Genomic DNA, 18,094 nt, shown 5'->3' with positions numbered 1-18,094 from the left:
TCACGTCACAACCTTTTTGAAGCCTCAATTAGAAAACGTGCCAAGTCCCAACCCTCTCCCAAGCAGAACTGACCTCCCTTTCTGAAGAGAAGAGAGGAGGAGGAGCCGGCTGAGCACACACTCCTCTGCTGGGTACTCTGCACAAGTGGTTTCATTTAATCCTATGAGGTATTCTATGAATGCTAAGGAACTTGCCCAGGGTTACATGGGTGACAAGTAGTGGAGTCCTAATTTGCACCAGGTGTGCTGTTTGTACCAACACAGCACTGTGTCTGCTCTTTCTTTTCTTTCTGAGACCTATTTTGAATTATAGCACTTACGTTTAGGTCATAATTTGCCAACTATGCTGTATTCTTCTGAAGGGCAGAATCTAGTCTAATTCATCTTTGCACATCCAGAGTACACACTTTAGGTACTCAACCAATATTTTTAGAAGAATTGAATAAATAATCCTTCAGCAAAAGAAGAATCCCTATCAATCCCAATATAGGCTATAGGCAGTAGCCACTGACTTTTGCCAAAGAAGCTATATCTGATTCTGAATTATAATACAGGACCCACTTGGAAAAATAACAAGCCTTTTATATCTTTAGGAGACATAGTATCTATGTCCTTAAAATCACATGCTAAAGCTCTCTTTCAAGCCACACCGTAAGAATGAAATCATCTTCCATTTCGTAGTTGCTTAACTAATTGCTTCTCTTCAAACCCAGGGACACCGAGTCTGACCTAGAGCTTTCAAAACTAGTCAATAGCTGAGAAGAGGAGAGATAATCAGTGTGTCCCTGGAAGGGAAGCAACATGGTTTAAGTAACCTAGTCCGGAAAATCTTTAAAGTAATGCTATCTGCTTCTCACTCACGCAGAAGTGAGATGTTACCTGCCCCACCTGATCTTTCAGTGCGAGCCAACCAGAAATACTTTCTGACTCTTGAATTGGGAATAAGGTGCCCTCCACAGGGCTGAGAGGACTGATCTTCAGTCTGATCTAAGAGTAAAAAAGGTTTATCTTCTGATCTAGAAAGGAGAACTGGCTGGAGTTGAAATAATACTAAATAGGAGGTTGTCCACTTACATGTGTTCACAGCGGGGCACATCTCACAAGGAGTACCCCAGGCTTTACCCAGAGAACAGCAACAGGAAGCTTTGGAAACACCAACTCCAATTTCATTGCTGCAGGCTGTATCTCCATTGTCTCCTCGAGGTCGAATATCCAAATAGCAATTTCCAGAGCGGGTATCTATTTACCATATACAAACACAAAAGCGAGTCAGGAAGATTCTACCAGGGTTGAAAATTCAAACCCACTTCAGGAACTATTAAAAAACCATCATTTACTTTTACTAAGAAATTAAAAAGTGCCCATGAATATCATACAGTACTGAGAATTTTCCTATGGAAAAGACACCTGAATATAAAGCAGAGTTGGGAAATGTTTAAATTTCTGTATATCACTCATTTTGCAAACTTTGAGAATGGAAGGTTTAGGGCTATTTTCAAAATAATAAACAGTATGCTTCCCTGAAAAGTTTTTAAGGTCTTACCCACACAGCCAACTCGAGTTGGATTCAGCTCAAAATCAGGTGGGCAGTCACAGGTATAGCTGCCTGGAGTGTTGATACAGTTCCCACTGATGCACGTGGTTGGATCCAGGCATTCATTAACATCTAAAAGCAAACAGCAAGCAGGAGTTATCACCTGAGCCAGTGCAGGCAGACGTCACCATAAAAGAACAGGGCCCAATCTAGAGTTCCCAACAAGGATTTTAAAGCTGCTAGTTATAACAACATCTAGAAATGCTGTCATCCACTTCAGAAATAAAACCCCTCAGGAAGGAAATATGTCATAGTTTTTGGTCTTCTTCCCCCACAACACATTTACCATTCAAATTTGTCATCAGGATAAAACACAACGTTGTAACTAGGAAAAGTATTCCAGTCAAGGTACATGAAGGCAGAACATGATTGTGACCTCGGTCAACCAGAAATTCAGACACAGGTTTTAAGAAAATATATTGAGCATATGTGGCTTGTTATTTCATCAAATTGGAGCAAGATGTCCCAGGAAAGCCTCAGGAGCAGCAGCTCTTGCTGCTTCCCCCGACACACACGCGTGAGGCTTAGCGTGTTCCCTGAAGTCGGCAAGGAGTCTCTCTCCCATCATCGATGCTGAGTGGAGTATTTCCCTTTCAGTTTCTATTCCAAAACTATGTACAGAATTCCAGATATTTAGGACATGGGTTTTGGCAAATTCCACTCCATACAATCCCTTTTGTCTGTTTTGAACGCTCATGAAATACGCAAGAACAGACGAACGGCTGGAGAAGAGGGATGACTCCTTTGCCTTGATCCTCCCCTTAAATCCGGCAACCCTCCTGCGGGTGGCACTGCAGATGACATTTTTGTTCAAATTACATGTGCATTTGGATGGACAGGACCAAACTAACAGAAAGAAGGTTAGACAAAATGATGCTGATAGTCATCTGAGCCACTCAGGAGAGGCTATGGAGGGGTGACTTCCTGAGGCATGCAAGAGACCGGGCCTGGTTCATAGAAGTTTTAAGAAAAAGCAAGGGAAGAATGTGTGGCTGGAGAGGAATACTCCATCCAGAGCGTTTGCAGGGTGCTGGTGGTGGTCATGATCTGGAGAGCCCCTGAGTCATGGTTTGTTTAGGTGGTTGAAAGGACCAGATTTTTCCTGAAATTTGAATTCATACAGAACAGAAGTTGTTTCTTCAATATCCTTGAACAGAGGGGTGAATTAGGAAGGGGAAATGTAAATGGCTTTCAAAGTCTTAGTGCCAGAGAGAACCACGTGGCAGTCTGCTGGGTGCCTGTAGCTTTTCTAAACTTTTTCTAATGTTCCCTGAGGGTCCCTGGCTCAACAAGAAAATGGCTGAGCTCTGTGTACCAGGTACTCTGGTGACCAACGGGCAGGGCAGAGGTGAGAAGGAGTGGGGTGGGTATTGCAACAACAAAAACAAGGAGGAAAACCATGATCCCAGGGCATGATCTTCAAAAGGAAACTCTCCAAAAATGTGCCCAAGTAGAAAAAGGAAATGGCTGGAAAGGTACACAGCTGGAGCATCCCTAGAACATTCCTGTGTAGCCACAAACTCAATTTCAAGGCTACAAACTTTGCTCCTTCAATTGTCTTCGACTCTTTCCTCTGTATCCTCACCTCCCATCAGTTCCAGGTCTGAGAAACTGTTTCTGTGATTCTTAACATTTCCCCCTTGCTTTTCTTGTCCTCTGTGACTGCTCTTGTATAGTCCCGGGGGTTTCTAATAGTTGGGTTCCCCGAAACACCAGGGAGCTGATTTTGATGCGAGCAGAGGTCTTACCTGTGCAGTTCCCGCCGCTCCTGTCCAGTTCATAGCCTATCTCACACTCACAGCGGAAGAGGCCAGGGAGGTTGTGGCAAGTTCCAAAGACACAGATGTTCGGAAGGGAGCACTCATCGATATCTTAGGGGAGGGAGGAAAAAGGAAATAAGTTAATTTATATTTAAAAAAAAAAACAACCAAAACTCCCAAATATAATTAGGCAACTACTATAAATATTAAGAAAATGCAGACTACCTAACACCAGTCTAGGCACTTCTCCTATAGACTTTGAGGCGATTTGTCATGCACGAGGAAGTCTCGTAGGTGGGAGGTTACCTTTCCTCAGTCCCTATCAAATGCGAAGCAGTGGGCTGAGCCTTTTATAGATACATATGTCATTTGTAGTGTTCCATGTAGGTTCACATCACTTCTGTAAAGTAAGAGCCAAGCAAGCCACCTTACACTAAATTCTTTGATTGTTTTCAATATACAGTCACGGTTTTTGTTGTGAATTAACATTTTACAAGCCACAATGTCTTTTTGGTAACTGTCATAATTGGTTGCATAATCCCCAGCCTCCCTAGTCCTATGGTGTGTGTTTGCTTTTGTTGATGAAGATTGGAATACCACACTTGCTTCTTCCAGGCCTCGTCTCTGCCTCATGTCAATATTCTTGTTGTGCAGATGACACGTGAGCACATTTTCAGGCTTGAGTCTGGCTTTCAATAGCCATGACCACTCTGCCAGCCATAATTTATATTAAGAACAAACAAACAAGCAAAACCTTCCCTTATAGCAATAAGAGAAGCAAAACTTTCACTGTGACTATTTATGCTGCCAGAGATGGCACAGTACCTGTTTTGCTTGGATATTTGGAGTAACAGAAGTAAACAACGCATTAGGCACATGATCAAGAGCATAATCTGGTTTCTTGCCTCCAAAGAGTTTTATATCAAACTCTGCATATTTAATACAAACTGTATAAAGAACACCCAATGGTTCCATAACAAAGAAAAGTATTTACATAAAAATACATGAGGGAATTAGTACACATGTCATAGCTAATGACTGATTTTGAGTTCATGTCTTGTTAACAAGGAACTACTCACTAATACATTAATCAGGGTCTTGTTTAAACTTCTACTGACAATCGTTATCATTTGTTTATTTCTACTGAAATCTTCTTTTCAATGAAGGAGAATGTGCTTAAATTTGACAAATATTGGTAAACAGAAGAATCTTGTGTTTCCTAATGGGATCCAGCCTTAGCTAAAGGTTCCTAGGACTCTTCCTGTCTGACCAACAATTATCAGAATGACAGAGCCTACAGCTGAGAGATACTATGCCATATGGCATTATCCCAAGGGTATACTCATGGGATCTAAGATATATAACATGGGACAGTTCTGCAAATTCTTCAAATTCTATTGAAGAATTTGCAGAATTCTTCTTCAACATGTTATATATGTCAGATATTTAGAGCAAATGTGAGACACACCATTCTATGTATGGACAAGACTATTTGCTCTGCCGTTATTTTAAAGCCTTTATTTCTAGAAACCAAATATAGTGGAGAGTACAACCTGTGTTTCCATATTTAATGATAATCCCACAACAGGACATCGTCAGGGAACCTGCCCTTTGAGCCCTTTCCCCCTCAATAGGGGTAAATGGGTTGCACTGGGTTAAGCACACTTGGCTACCCTCCCTGACCAATGGGCATACCCTTGCAGACCATACAGCCAAGCCTAGAGGTGCAGCTTGTGGCCAGTCAGCTGAGGCTTTCTGTGCACCAAGAGAAATGGTCAGCTGGAAACCTAACCCCTCTACAAACTAAACTGACCAGCTTAGACATGAAGCTAAAACACACCTCAGTTAAAAAAAAAAAAAAAGGCATCAGGAATGTTTAAATAACCTAATCTCATCACGCCCAGCAAGGGTCCCATCGGCTTCCCCATCAGTTACCTTCACAGGCTTTCCCGTCAGCACTGGGCACGAAGCCCATGTCGCATTCACAGCGGTATCCTCCTGGGGCATTGAGGCACTGGCCATTGCCACAGAGATTCAGATTCTCGGAGCACTCATCAAGGTCTACAGGCAAAAAGAAACACACATTACTCTTCCTCAGTTAGGGGCTTTCTAATTCCTCAGGTCTAACTACTTTCCAGTGCAGCAATGTTTTGGCATAACTTCAATTTGACACATTTAAGCTCATTCATTTTTCTCGTAGGAAGGCTAATATTGAATATGCAATTTACATGGGGCTGATTCAGAATCCCGAATAATTTATCCTCAATGATGTAAAATGAGTAAGCCAAAGGGATCATGCAAACTAAGGCCTGTTGAAGAAGGGTCATCCACATGGAGGGCATACATGACAGGAAAGGACACGTCATGTTTGTACTTATTTCTCAAGTTCCAGGTTTAGCTTAGATGGGCACCAAAAGTGCCAAAGAATGGCAACCATAGGGGACAAGAAAAATTCCATCTGCTGAATCTCTCCCTGGTTTTCTTAATAATCACAGGCATTTAAATATCAGACACATAAATCATACATGCCTAATGCACGGAATTTGAATATGTTCTCAAAACAATGGGAGATTTTTGATGATAAAGCATCAATAAGTTGGGCAACAATGATTTCACCTGAGATAAAACTTTCAGGGAATTAAAAAAAAATTCCAGGTAAATCACCTAATGGGCCTTAGCTTCTTCTGTGCTTAAATGACTTCTTATGAACAAACTTCTGAAAATAAATTTATGTTTTAAGTTAAGGGGAAGCTATACGACCTAATGGCCAATGAGTAATGGATCTTACTATTTAATTCCAAAGCTATGATATAAAAAGTTCTGTCTATGCACATGTAAGTATGTGTATAAGTTAGGCAATGACAAGTCTAATCTTGTATGTTTAAATGTGGGTAAGAGTTTCTGTTACTTCTATGATCATTAATTAGAGACAAGAAGAAAATTTTATTAATATATTATTGCAAAATTAGAAGTGAATGAATTCCTTAGCAGGTTTGAAATTTTTACTTATACCAATATGGAATGATGACGATGGCCTGTTGGAGAAAAATATATACTGTTCTCCTAATCTAGAACATCTAATCCCTTCTCCTTACATAGCTTTCTACAGCAAGCTAACCCATGTGTTGTTACAGAAAGGAAGTCGTTGGTGAGAAATAGGCACAAAAATATAAAGGCTAAGGCATATAAAAGGCAGTATGATTTGTTTAAACTAATGACATCTTTATATCTAGTTACATAATGATACATAGGCCAATTTTAACTATTATAAGGCCTAGCTGACTTGAGGTGGAGAACACTATGACTTTTTTGGTATCATTTTGTATTAAACCACAGATCCCTGTAAACTATGTGGTAATGGCATCTAAACATATCTGTCTGTCTGTCTGTCTGTCTATCTATCTATTTATCTATCTAGAAGCATTTGAGGTCTCCCTAATTGAATTGGTTCCAATTTTTCACTTTCCACAGAGCTCTAGTGCCAAATGATGAATCTTTTCTATCAACTGACCCAGTCTTCAAAACAAATTGCTAGCCTGAGAAATATGGAAAGCCTTGCTTCTCTGGCTGGCGTTGACATAGTTGTTTCCAACGTGAACATACCTATACAAGTGAAGCCATCGCCCGTGTATCCTTCCTTGCACAGACAGCGGTAAGATCCCATGGTATTCTTGCAGTCTGCATGCTGGCTGCACATATGAGTTCCATTGGAACATTCATCCAGATCTTATGGAAAAAGGTTATATCATTATTAACAGAAAGTGTGGCATTTAAAATCAATAATTCTCGAAATAACTTTATAGAATGAATATTTTCACACATGTAATCTACGCAGTCCTTGATAAGCAATCTCTGTTACTTTCCTACTCACCAGAGCACTTAATGCCATCTCCAATCCACCCAGGACTGCAGCTACATTTGAAGCTTCCTGCTGTGTTGGTACACACAGCATGTCTGCCACAGTTGTGTGCTCCAATTTCACATTCATTGATGTCTGCAAAAATAAGCAGTGAGTGATTCAGAAAAAGGCTTAGCACAAATGTCTTTTGGTTTTTAAAATAACTTAGTAATATTCAAAAGTTGGCTTGCCTTCAAACTTCCCATGGTATAGTATAGATTGGTTTTGCAGCCATATGTAAACTCTACATACATGGAACAGCTTTAAATGTCAATTTATAAAGATATAACAGTATGATTGTACTAGCTATTATTAACTCTAATTATTTTCCGTATTTTAACATAAGTTTCCAGTTACTGCAAAGTGACTTTTTATAGCTGAAGACAACAAAAAATGAGTTTCTTAATTTTCCATGGTTTTAATATAATACTCATGGTCATTTATTTTCTTTTGCTAGTATTTTTAATAAGTCAACTATGGAGTAATGATGTGTATTATTTTCATATCTTGTACAAACAAAAAATACAAGTTTGTTGCCATATTAGAAATTTTTTGCCCTATATTTTATATATAAAATGTTTTTATTCTTAAACTTAAGTCACTGTTATTTAATTATGCTTTATTTCTATAAAAGCTTTACTTTAGGTATTGCTAATTTAAGCATTTGCAGAAAATGTTCCTTAAGGCAGTATGTAAGCCATCCTTTCCCTAGCTTCTTAGAGTCCTACCACATTGGAGAGCCCAGGCTTCTTATGTATATTTCACATAAAACTCAAGTTGTCCAATGGAGACTTTGTCAGAATGTAACGAGTACCAGATTAGGGTCACATTACTAAAAGACTCCAAATTCTCCAAAACGCTCTATTCTCCAAAATTCCATTGTCAACTTTAGCCAAGATAGACTCTCTAATATAAACATGTTACAGAAAAGAATATAAAGTATTAAGTGAAAATTTCCTGAAATAAGTCCATTCTATAATGGGTTACCCTCATAATCAACTTTGTCATTAACTAAGAACAAGAACTCATAAATATGGTACTCCATATGGAAGCTAATATCTAACACCAATCTTAGGTCAAGAAGAAACATTTTGACATACAAAACACTGCAAGAATTTCCAGTGAACACTTGAATAGTGGCATGAAAAAGAAACTGGGCAACTAACTCCTATTTGCCTTTTTGTTTACTTAAGAAGCCCAATTAAATGATTTGAAAGTGTTTGCAAACATGCCATTTGCCAAGTGTTCCATCTGAAGCTCTGAATGGTCCTGAGCTCTTTGACTTCTTTATAACTTCTAGAGCAAACACAAAATGAAATAACAGATTGCTCCTACAAAAGAACTTTATGATATCACTAATGATGATAAAAATGAAGCAGCATGTCTGGAAGAATATCCTTTCAATGATGACACATTGTATGGGTGGATTTCAGTGTAACCTTAGCAGCCACACAGACCTAATCAAGTTATTACAGCAGGTCAAGGGAGGCACACAGTTTTAGACTGTGACTGGGAGCTTTAACCAGCTAAAGGAGAGTATGGCACATTCCAAGGAAATGAGAAGGCAGGCCAATTCAGGAATAACAGTGCTAAGTAGGCAAAGGAATTCAAGAATGTACGTCTTCCCATACCTGACCTAACAGAACTAGCACTAGTGCTCCCAAGCAGGGCTGTCCAAACTTCCTTCTGCCTCAGATAATGAATTGCTCCCCTCAGGGATAATGAAACAAATCACCACTTTTGTGGAGTCCTGCATAAATTTCTCTCCCATATTTGTCATGATCATCTTATGTGGATACAAAGAGCTTCAATTGCTTAAGTATCAAAGCCTCCAGATATTATAGAATTGAGGAATTTTCTAAGTGGAAAGAAATAGAAATTCCATTCTCCCAATCTTCCGTTTCTCAGAAGAGGACACAGAAGTTGGGCCCCACATACAGTGAGGGGCAGAGCCAGGATATCCTGGAACTCAGTTTCCCCATCTGCTGAATGGCACTCCTTTCCTTGGCCCACAGCTGCCTAGCTGAGCTCATTTCTTTAGTCATATCGGGATTTTATTCTAAGTCTTGCTTTATGGAGCTCCCAAAATATTGATGAATATTAACTGACTTATAGAAATATTCACTAATATCTTTACTCAGTATAATTTTCAGAGATGACCACAACCCATTAATCTAGTAATTCTGTAATCTTTTTTTCCAATTTTCTAATAACCAAAGCTACTCATATTTTATAAGAGTATTATCATTTTCATATGGCTTTTACCTTCCATATTTAATCTAACAATTAATAAAATTATCATTTCTTTTTAAAGGAGAGTCTCCTTTAAAAGTCATCAATAATATGCTAATAGAAATTTATAATTTAACAAAATGTTTTCAGTTTTATAATGTTTTCAAGGTGAAAAGAAACCATCTTTACAAGAGGCTGTGTATTATGGACTTTGGGGTAACTCAAGAGCCAATATTCAATTCTCCATTTTGTGAGTATTTGTATAAGTTATTATCTCAATGCTTTACACTCTCAGTATGTAACAAATAAATTAGAAAGACTTAGTGGTCATAAAGCATCTCCAAATACAAGGTTTTTGCATGTGGTTGTGTGTGCATGCATGTACCAACTGTTAGTCATTAATTGTTTCCATGGTAGACTTAATTCATCATAAAAGCAAACAGAAGGGGAAACTGAGCCATAAGGAAAACAAGCAAACAAAAATGCCACATTGAAACACTCTTCAATAATATAAAGGAAACACAGTACATATTTGCCAAGAACATCTCTTTCTGTAAAAATGTTCTTTCCTGAACAAGTTCTCTGCAAACAGAAAATTCATTTTTAAGATTAAGAATAGCAGAAGCCAAGAAAAGCAAAAAAATTCAAATTTAAGGCTGATGCTGCAACCTTCTTAACCCCACCAAACCTTTGTCACAAAGACTCAAAGGTCCTCTGGCAGAGCTCTCTTGAAGGGCAAGTGTGTGGTGTGAACAGACCCTTCTCACAGGATCTGGGTATGTCCCACTCAAGTCTGTCATCCAAGTACAGGCTTTTGCTTGGGGCTGCTGTGGCCTCCTGTTACAGTCACTCAGGGAAAGGCTGGATCACCCACACAAACACCTGCCTTCCCCGCCATCTGGGCATCCGTCTCCTGGATCCTGACCTGGCAGAGCCATGCACTGCAGAAACTCCTTTATTAGGCATTGAGGAAGAGGGTATTACTGTGAATGGAGAGGCCAAATGTGAAGGCTACTTGGATTTCTTAATTTGGATCCAAATTTGAGCCAACATTATTAACTGAACACCCATGGAGTTTTCACAGGCTGACAGCCAGTCGAGGAAAATTAGCAGTGATAAGAAACTGGAAGGAAATGAACACAAATTCTCACTGACTGTTGGTGGTTGAAATATATGATTCTCTCCTATGGACCAAGACCCATCAGAAACATTTCTCTTGCGAAAGGAACCAGCTAGTTTGCAATCTGGAATTACCCAGAAATCCTGCCATTTTAACTGAAAGCATGTCTGATTTAATTTCACTTAATGGTATGCTCACTTTATTCATTAACTAAGTAAGCATGTGATGGGAGGTAGGGTCTTAAAATTAGCTTGTGAAAGCCAGACCACCCATCTAAGATGACACCTAGCAAGGCCTTAATTATGTAGAACAAGCAACAGAAGCCTTACACTGGGTCATTGAAAAATTGTAACCCAGCTCACTTAAGCCAAGGATAGAAGAGCTGTGTTTTAGGTTTCAAGCAAATGTGTTCTCTCTCCATTAAATGGAACATTCCCCTTGGCAAAACCCACAATCTGAACAAAGCTTAAGGAGTAAAAAGAAACCCTTACCATCTGTGTGGGTTGGGAATGTAAGTCAGTGGGTGGATTCTGAACATTGCTAAAGTGATTGGGGAAAAACATGTTTATTTGTTAAAATGGAAACAATCAGTAATGACAGGGAGCTGAAATATTTAGACAAAACTGTAATGAAGCCCAGAGGACTTTTTCTTAGTTCTCATGAAACCAAATTTCTACTTAAGAAACAGCATACATATTTTCATAATTCTTTTCCTTAAACAATCATCTATCTAAACAAACAAATAAATAAATAAGTAGACATATTCCTTTTGTCTGCTTGCTTATCCAGTTAGGCAAGATACCTATCTCTACTTACATTAGCTGCCTGGAACATTATAAACAAAGCCATCACCAAGGTAATCTGATGGTGTTCTAAGTTGTGAATGACACAAATTTTAAAGCTAAAAGAGCCTCAGTGACAGGGGATTTAAAAATTTTTTATCCCAGATTTTTAAAAACACATTTTCAAGTATACCACACTTTCCGTTTGGTTAAGCCATTTCCAATTAAATGTGATGCCCTTCCATAGGTCAGGGTTGCTACTTACTCAAGGAGAACATTCGAGCAACTGCAGAGCACCCTGGTGATCTGTTGAAGATCATGAACGAGTGGAATAACTAAGAATGCAATTCAGGGTACTACTCCTTCAGATGAGAGTATCACATGCCATGTTACTCTGGTATCAAAGGGTCACAAATCTCAAGTCTTCCTACAGTGCTAGCTGGATTTTATCAAATTAGAAAATCATTTTAGGCTCCAATTTTTAAAACTGGTGGAAGAGCTCGAATGTTTCCTTGACTTCAAATCTATGAAAAGTATTTGAAGAAAGGATCGAGTGCTCCTTTGATTTCAAATCTGCATTCATGTGACTGACTAAAAGGCTTCTGTTCCTAATGTAAACTGAGCTCACGCAACTGTAATGCACAGCTCTCTGTCACCATAGTCTTACTATCTGTGCAAATTCAACTACGATAAAGAAGCCTTTCAATATTAAGAGTAAGAATTTCCTTCTTTAAGCTGATTTGAAAAATGAATCAGTAAACAATAGTATAAAATTTTTGCTAGACTGTTACATTCTCAAATGAAACAACCAAAAAAAAAAAATGGACAATAGATATATAAATTAGAAGCCATGGCTTTCATTAAAATGGTCTCTAGACATTGTGTCTATGTTTAATTTGACAATAGCTTTTATTTATTGACCAGCACTGCACCAACAGCGTTATATCTCATTATATCTCATTATATATATTATATATATCATATCATATATCATATATATATTATATCATATCTATTTTATCATATATATTATATCATATATATGATATTATATCATATATATCATCATTATATATATTATTTATATAATATATATTATAAATATATCTCATTATATAACATTATATCTCATTTACCTAAAACTGTATTAACATAACATGAAAATTTAAGCTTTCTTCATGGTAAGGCCTAAAATAATCAGCCTGCACATGCCCCAGTTAGCTAGAATTTGGAGCACTGAATTCTAGAGACCTCTTTGTTATAGGGAATGAAGGCTGTCCCATGAGATTAACTTCTCCTTTCGTAAGCATCCCTGCCTCTGGGTTGAATTTCAATGTACTTATCTTAGACAAACAATGGTATTACCCTCTATTAGGTAAAACTATCTTACCTTTCTTTTCACTACTGCCAGACCATCATCTTTTACCAAGTCCTGTATCTATACTGGAAGCTAAAAATACAGCTTGAACCATAGACATACAAAGCTAAGCACCATTTGTACCCGAGAGGTCATATGGGGAGCTGAGAGTTTAAACACTGTGCCATTTATCAGAATGGACCCCTAGCCAGGCTTCATGTAAGGAGTAACACAGTGAAAATGAAAACATTCCAGCTTCAAGCTTCTTCTCATACTTTGGCTAGCATCTGTTATTTTTAAACCAACAATAATATTATTGCCATTATCCTACATTTCAATAAATTTGAAATAGCATTATTGGCCAGTTAGAAATAATCATAAATATATTTTGGTGTTTTCTAGAAATATGTTGATATAATTAAGTGGAAGATCTGCACATTTGCCACATTGCCAATCTGCAAATATTTTAATGTTTGTTTTAAATCATAAGAGCTTACCAAACCAGGTTTTGGAATTACAGACTATTATTTATAAAGAAATTATTTGGTTACCTAATTCAAGCTCACCATGGTTTCCATTATGTTTTAAATTATGTGCCATAATCTGTTAAATTAATATAAGTAACTAGAGTAAAACTTTATTATAACATTCCGTGGATTTAATGTCATTGCCTCATATTTGAATATACCAATGAAATACTCATAAACTAAACACAATGTCATTATCACAGAGTAACTTCTTCATTTGGCATTTAATGGGATCGTCTCCTACAAATATTGTGAAAACATTTTCTCATGTGCTATTGGTAATAGACAAGATTGCAAAAGGTTCCATTATCACTTCATAAGATTTGCTAAGTCCCAAGAATAAAGACTTATTTGGACTAACACAACTTAATACATCAGAAGTGTTCCTATTTAAGGCACTGGAAGACTAGTGGGAATTGATGAAAAATATGAATTGTAGAATGTGTTCCTTTGAAGAGCAATTCCCGTTATAAAACCTTAAATGAAGTGTTGGCAAAGATGGTTACTGGAAAAGGCTTGCTTTAGTAAAGGGCTGTAAGTATTTGGTAATTAGCATGTTCACTAATTTGATATGAAAATGTAATTTTTAACCCCTTATAAATATGTTTTTTACAGTGTTAATTTATTCAATACACCTTTTTTTCCCCATAGGTCAAGAAAAAACCTTCAACTTGGATCCAATATAAATGATGATAAATTTCAAAGAAGTGGAAGCTAAATTAATGAAAAATGTTATGCAAAATGCTTTATAATATAGTTAAAATGTAGTTTTAAAACATGTATCAATCTATAGTTATGAAAATAATAGCTTAACTACTTAATATTTTATTGTTCCACTTGAATAAACACACCTGTACAGCCAGTTTTTCCTTTCTTGCCAGAGTAGCCCAAATCACAGTGGCAGATAAAGGAGCCTTTTGTGTTTTCACAGGTTCCACTTAGGCAGATATTTGGATTCAGGTCACACTCATTGACATCTGTAAAACATAGGTATTATGAATACAGGTAACTATTTGATATCATTGAATACTTTCCCTCTGAGATAAAATAACTATGACAAACAAATTAGAAAAGATAAAATGCTTTTACTCAGAAAAACAATGTTAAACTTTAAATTTATACTTGCTCTTCATATTGCAAGCGTATCATTCAGACTGGCTTTCATCTGGCCAATAAGCAGCAGGCCAGGTAATCAAATAAACAGGTGGACTCCAGGCTGAGTCTAGAGTCATTTATATGACAGTCTAGAAAACTTTTTCACAGCATACTCTGTTGCAAGATGAAAATTTTAATTCAGTCTGAATGATGCTAACAATTTAGTTTCCATATTTTGAAAGAAAGGATAGATTAACTGTTTATCTTAGAGTAAATAAAGACTTCTTTTCCAAATTAAAAATTATTTTTTATGACATTTATTTTAATTTCTAAGACTTCAAAAATTTTCAGTAAAGGCTTTCAGAAGATAAATGTGATGCAAATTTAAATATAATCAATACTAGACTCTTGCTTCTGGCCAAGATAGAATAACAAAGATTAAAATTACATTCTCACATGAAAAAAACAAAAAAATGGACAAAAGTAAAAAAAATGGTTTCTAGATATTGAACATTAGGCAACAAAAGACAGTGATCCCTTAAAGAAAGAAAACAAACTAGGTGAATTCTACAATTGCCCCAGATTGCTGAATAACCCTATGGCATAAGGAGGGGGTACCAGATGGAACCCGGCAGTGTCCTTGAGTTGAGGAGATGAATCTGAGCATCCTGGAAGGCTGAAGTAGTTAGGGGGTCACAGAGCAGAAAAAGGACAGGGGAGAGCTACGCAGAAGAAAACAATGCCAGATATATGCCAAGAGTCGTCCTCAAGTATTCAGAGGAATAGTGACCAGCACAGTCGTGTAAGGAAAAAAACTACTCAAGGCTGGGAAAAGCATTGCCCAAGGAAATGAGAGGGAAACAATCCTGAAAGTTCACCGGTGGTCTGGCATTGTGCCCATTCCCACCAGTCAGACTGGAAAACCTCATAATTCACAGGGAATCAGGTAGAATATCCAGAAGGGTCTTACCTCTCTAACAGAGCAAAATAACCCCTAGACTAACTGTAGCTTAAAAGCTTAAAAGCAAGACTTTGAAAGGGATAAGTGTTTCCAAGTAATTTAACCATATTTCAGAACAGAGTTCAAAAATATTTGTAGGAATACAAAAATATCCAGCTTTCAGTAAGAGAAAATTTACAATATCTGGCATTGAATCAAAAATTACCAGTCAATCAATGAAGCAAGAAAATATTACCCAAAATGAAAGAATTTATTCAAATAACCCAGTACTAACAGAGATGACACAGAGACAAAGACACTAAATGTCATTATAACTGCATTCCTTGTGTTCAAACAGCTAGGCAGGTGTCCCCAAACTTTTTACACAGGGGGCCAGTTCACTGTCCCTCAGACCGTTGGAGGGCTGCCACATACTGTGCTCCTCTCACTGACCATCAATGAAAGAGGTGCCCCTTCCTGAAGAGCGGCAGGGGGCCGGATAAATGGCCTCAGGGGGCCACATGCGGCCCCTGGGCCGTAGTTTGGGGATGCCTGAGCTAGAGGAATGATTGAACTTATGCAGAGACACATAAGATATAAAAAAAATACCCAGGTCAAACTTTTAGAGATGAAAACTATAACATCTGAGATGAAAAATACTCTGTATGTGAGGGAAGGCAGATTAGATATCGTAGAAGAAAAGTTGATCAAATTTGAAGGCATAACAATAGAAACTATACCAAACAAATGGATCAATTCTAAAGTTTACTGCATTCTTGTCAGAGGTAGATTTTGTCTGCCTTTAGCCAGGCATTTAAAAACCGTACATTCTAGTCATAGCACAAAGAGAGTTAAGTGGGCAAAAGTAATGGATAGACATAAAAGAAATGTCCATCTGGAGTTGATGAATGGTCAGCTCAGTCCACATAACATACGTGACAAGAGCACCACTTAATAGCCACAAGAAAGCTCTCTTTGTGTACTGTGCCCCTAACCTATCCTTACTTGTCCTATGGAATCTTTATCTTAATGACCCAAACTAACTTTATGTAATTTAACAGTGCTTATGAACCAGACAAGATGAAAAATTCCATCTTCTTTGCTTACCTACACAAGTTTTCATGTCTTCAGATGCCATGAATCCATCGTAACACAAGCACCTGTACTCTCCAGGGATATTTGTACACTGACCACCATCACAGATATTGGGATTATCTTCACACTCATCGATGTCTGCAAAGAATAAAACCAACAACCACAGGTTGTTCATATTGGTTCCGTTATTCAGTGAAAAAATATTAACTGACCCAAGTCAAATAAACTCAGCCTACTAGCAAAGACTATTAACTCTCAAATCCAAATAAAGCTTTACATAAATTAGCCCATCAGGTTATCCTTGGTAAAAAAAGGAAAAAAAATCATTTTCAAGATTTATAATACACTGCTCAAAGGCAAAGTCCACACCTGCTTAAAAGTCTTATCATTTAATTAAAATCTTTATCTCATTTATCATTCAAAAATTACTATAAATCTTATTTTCCTTATTGTCAAATCATAAATGCCTGAAGTCTATCACCTGTTTTAGCAATATTTTAAAGAATTACTTGAAATAACTATAGCTACTTAGATGCTCTTAGTAATAATATTTATTTTCAACAATTTTTATAGCCAAATTTATGGTAGAGTTTTTTTAGGGACATTTTTCCTAAGTCACATAAAATAATTCTGGCTCCTAAATCCAAATTCTCTTCTTAAGCCAAGCCCAAATCAAAGCCTGTGTTATTACCCACTTTGTTTCTCACCTCTACCTAGCTCTCATCTCTCACAGCCCAGGGTGACCAAAAAAAAAAAAAAAAAAGGAAGTATAAATTAGACCACCGGTTCTCAAACTTTAGCATGCATCCAAATCATTTGGAGAGCTTATGAAAACACAAATTACTGGGATTGACCCCAGTAGTTTCTGATTCTGTAGCTGGAATGGGCCTGAGATACATTTTTTAATAAGTTCTCAGGTTATGCTGTTGCTGAGGGTTCAAGGAATACACCTGGAGTAGCTCTGAATTAGGCCAAAACATCAAACTCTTCAAAAGTCTGGTCAGTGAAGGAAAACATATTTTATATTCCATTTATGCTGTGCCAGGTACTGTGGTAAGTTCTGTAAATACTATTTTACACAGGCAATTTGAACTCCCATTTTATAGATGAGGATTCTAATACTAAGTATGTTGATCAAGGATACAGTTAAAATATATGACAAACAAGTGTTTAAACTCAATACTGCTCAACTCCAAAACCTGGGTCCTAAACCACTTTACTTGGGAACCTATTAAAAGAATGAACATGAGTCTAGAACCTACTCACCGGTGCACGATCTCTGGTCAGGCATTAGCGCAAATCCCGGCTGACAGCTACATTCATAGCTGCCTTCGGAGTTTGTGCAGAAGGTTTCACAACCACCGTTCATTATGCTGCATTCATCAATGTCTAAGAGAAATGAAAATCATATTACCTTCTCATATGGTTTGGATGTCTGTCCCCTCCAATACTCATGTTGAAATTTAATTGCCATTGTAACACTATTTAAGAGGCAGGACCTTTAAAAGAAATAATCAGCCTATGAGGGCTCTACCCTCACGGGATTGGTGCTGTTATCAAAGAGCAAGTTCAGCCCCCTCTTGCTCTCTTTCAGCCTCGTGCTTTCTGCGATGGGATAATGTAGGAAGAAGGACCATGCAAAATATTGGCACCTTGAAATTGGATTTCCCATCCTCCAGAATTGTGAATTAATA

The 18,094-nt window shown here is 37.5% G+C and overlaps 1 protein-coding gene across 2 annotated transcripts in view; it reads right to left on the bottom strand.

Annotated features, from left to right (window-relative positions):
• Positions 1-18,094, bottom strand: part of FBN1 (fibrillin 1) — a 239,620-nt gene that overhangs the window by 59,275 nt on the left and 162,251 nt on the right. For both annotated transcript variants that reach the window (XM_074393650.1, XM_074393651.1), the window contains 9 exons: positions 17,667-17,789; positions 16,413-16,538; positions 14,122-14,247; positions 7,226-7,348; positions 6,958-7,080; positions 5,290-5,415; positions 3,343-3,465; positions 1,544-1,666; positions 1,075-1,239 (listed from right to left, as the gene is read on the bottom strand). In XM_074393650.1, the coding sequence (XP_074249751.1) occupies positions 1,075-1,239; positions 1,544-1,666; positions 3,343-3,465; positions 5,290-5,415; positions 6,958-7,080; positions 7,226-7,348; positions 14,122-14,247; positions 16,413-16,538; positions 17,667-17,789 (1,158 nt within the window). The remainder of the gene's footprint in view (positions 1-1,074; positions 1,240-1,543; positions 1,667-3,342; positions 3,466-5,289; positions 5,416-6,957; positions 7,081-7,225; positions 7,349-14,121; positions 14,248-16,412; positions 16,539-17,666; positions 17,790-18,094) is intronic.

Source organism: Saimiri boliviensis, chromosome 2 (assembly GCF_048565385.1).
Source record: "Saimiri boliviensis isolate mSaiBol1 chromosome 2, mSaiBol1.pri, whole genome shotgun sequence".
NCBI classification, from domain to species: Eukaryota; Metazoa; Chordata; class Mammalia; order Primates; family Cebidae; genus Saimiri; species Saimiri boliviensis.
This window is presented reverse-complemented; position numbering and strand designations above follow the sequence as displayed.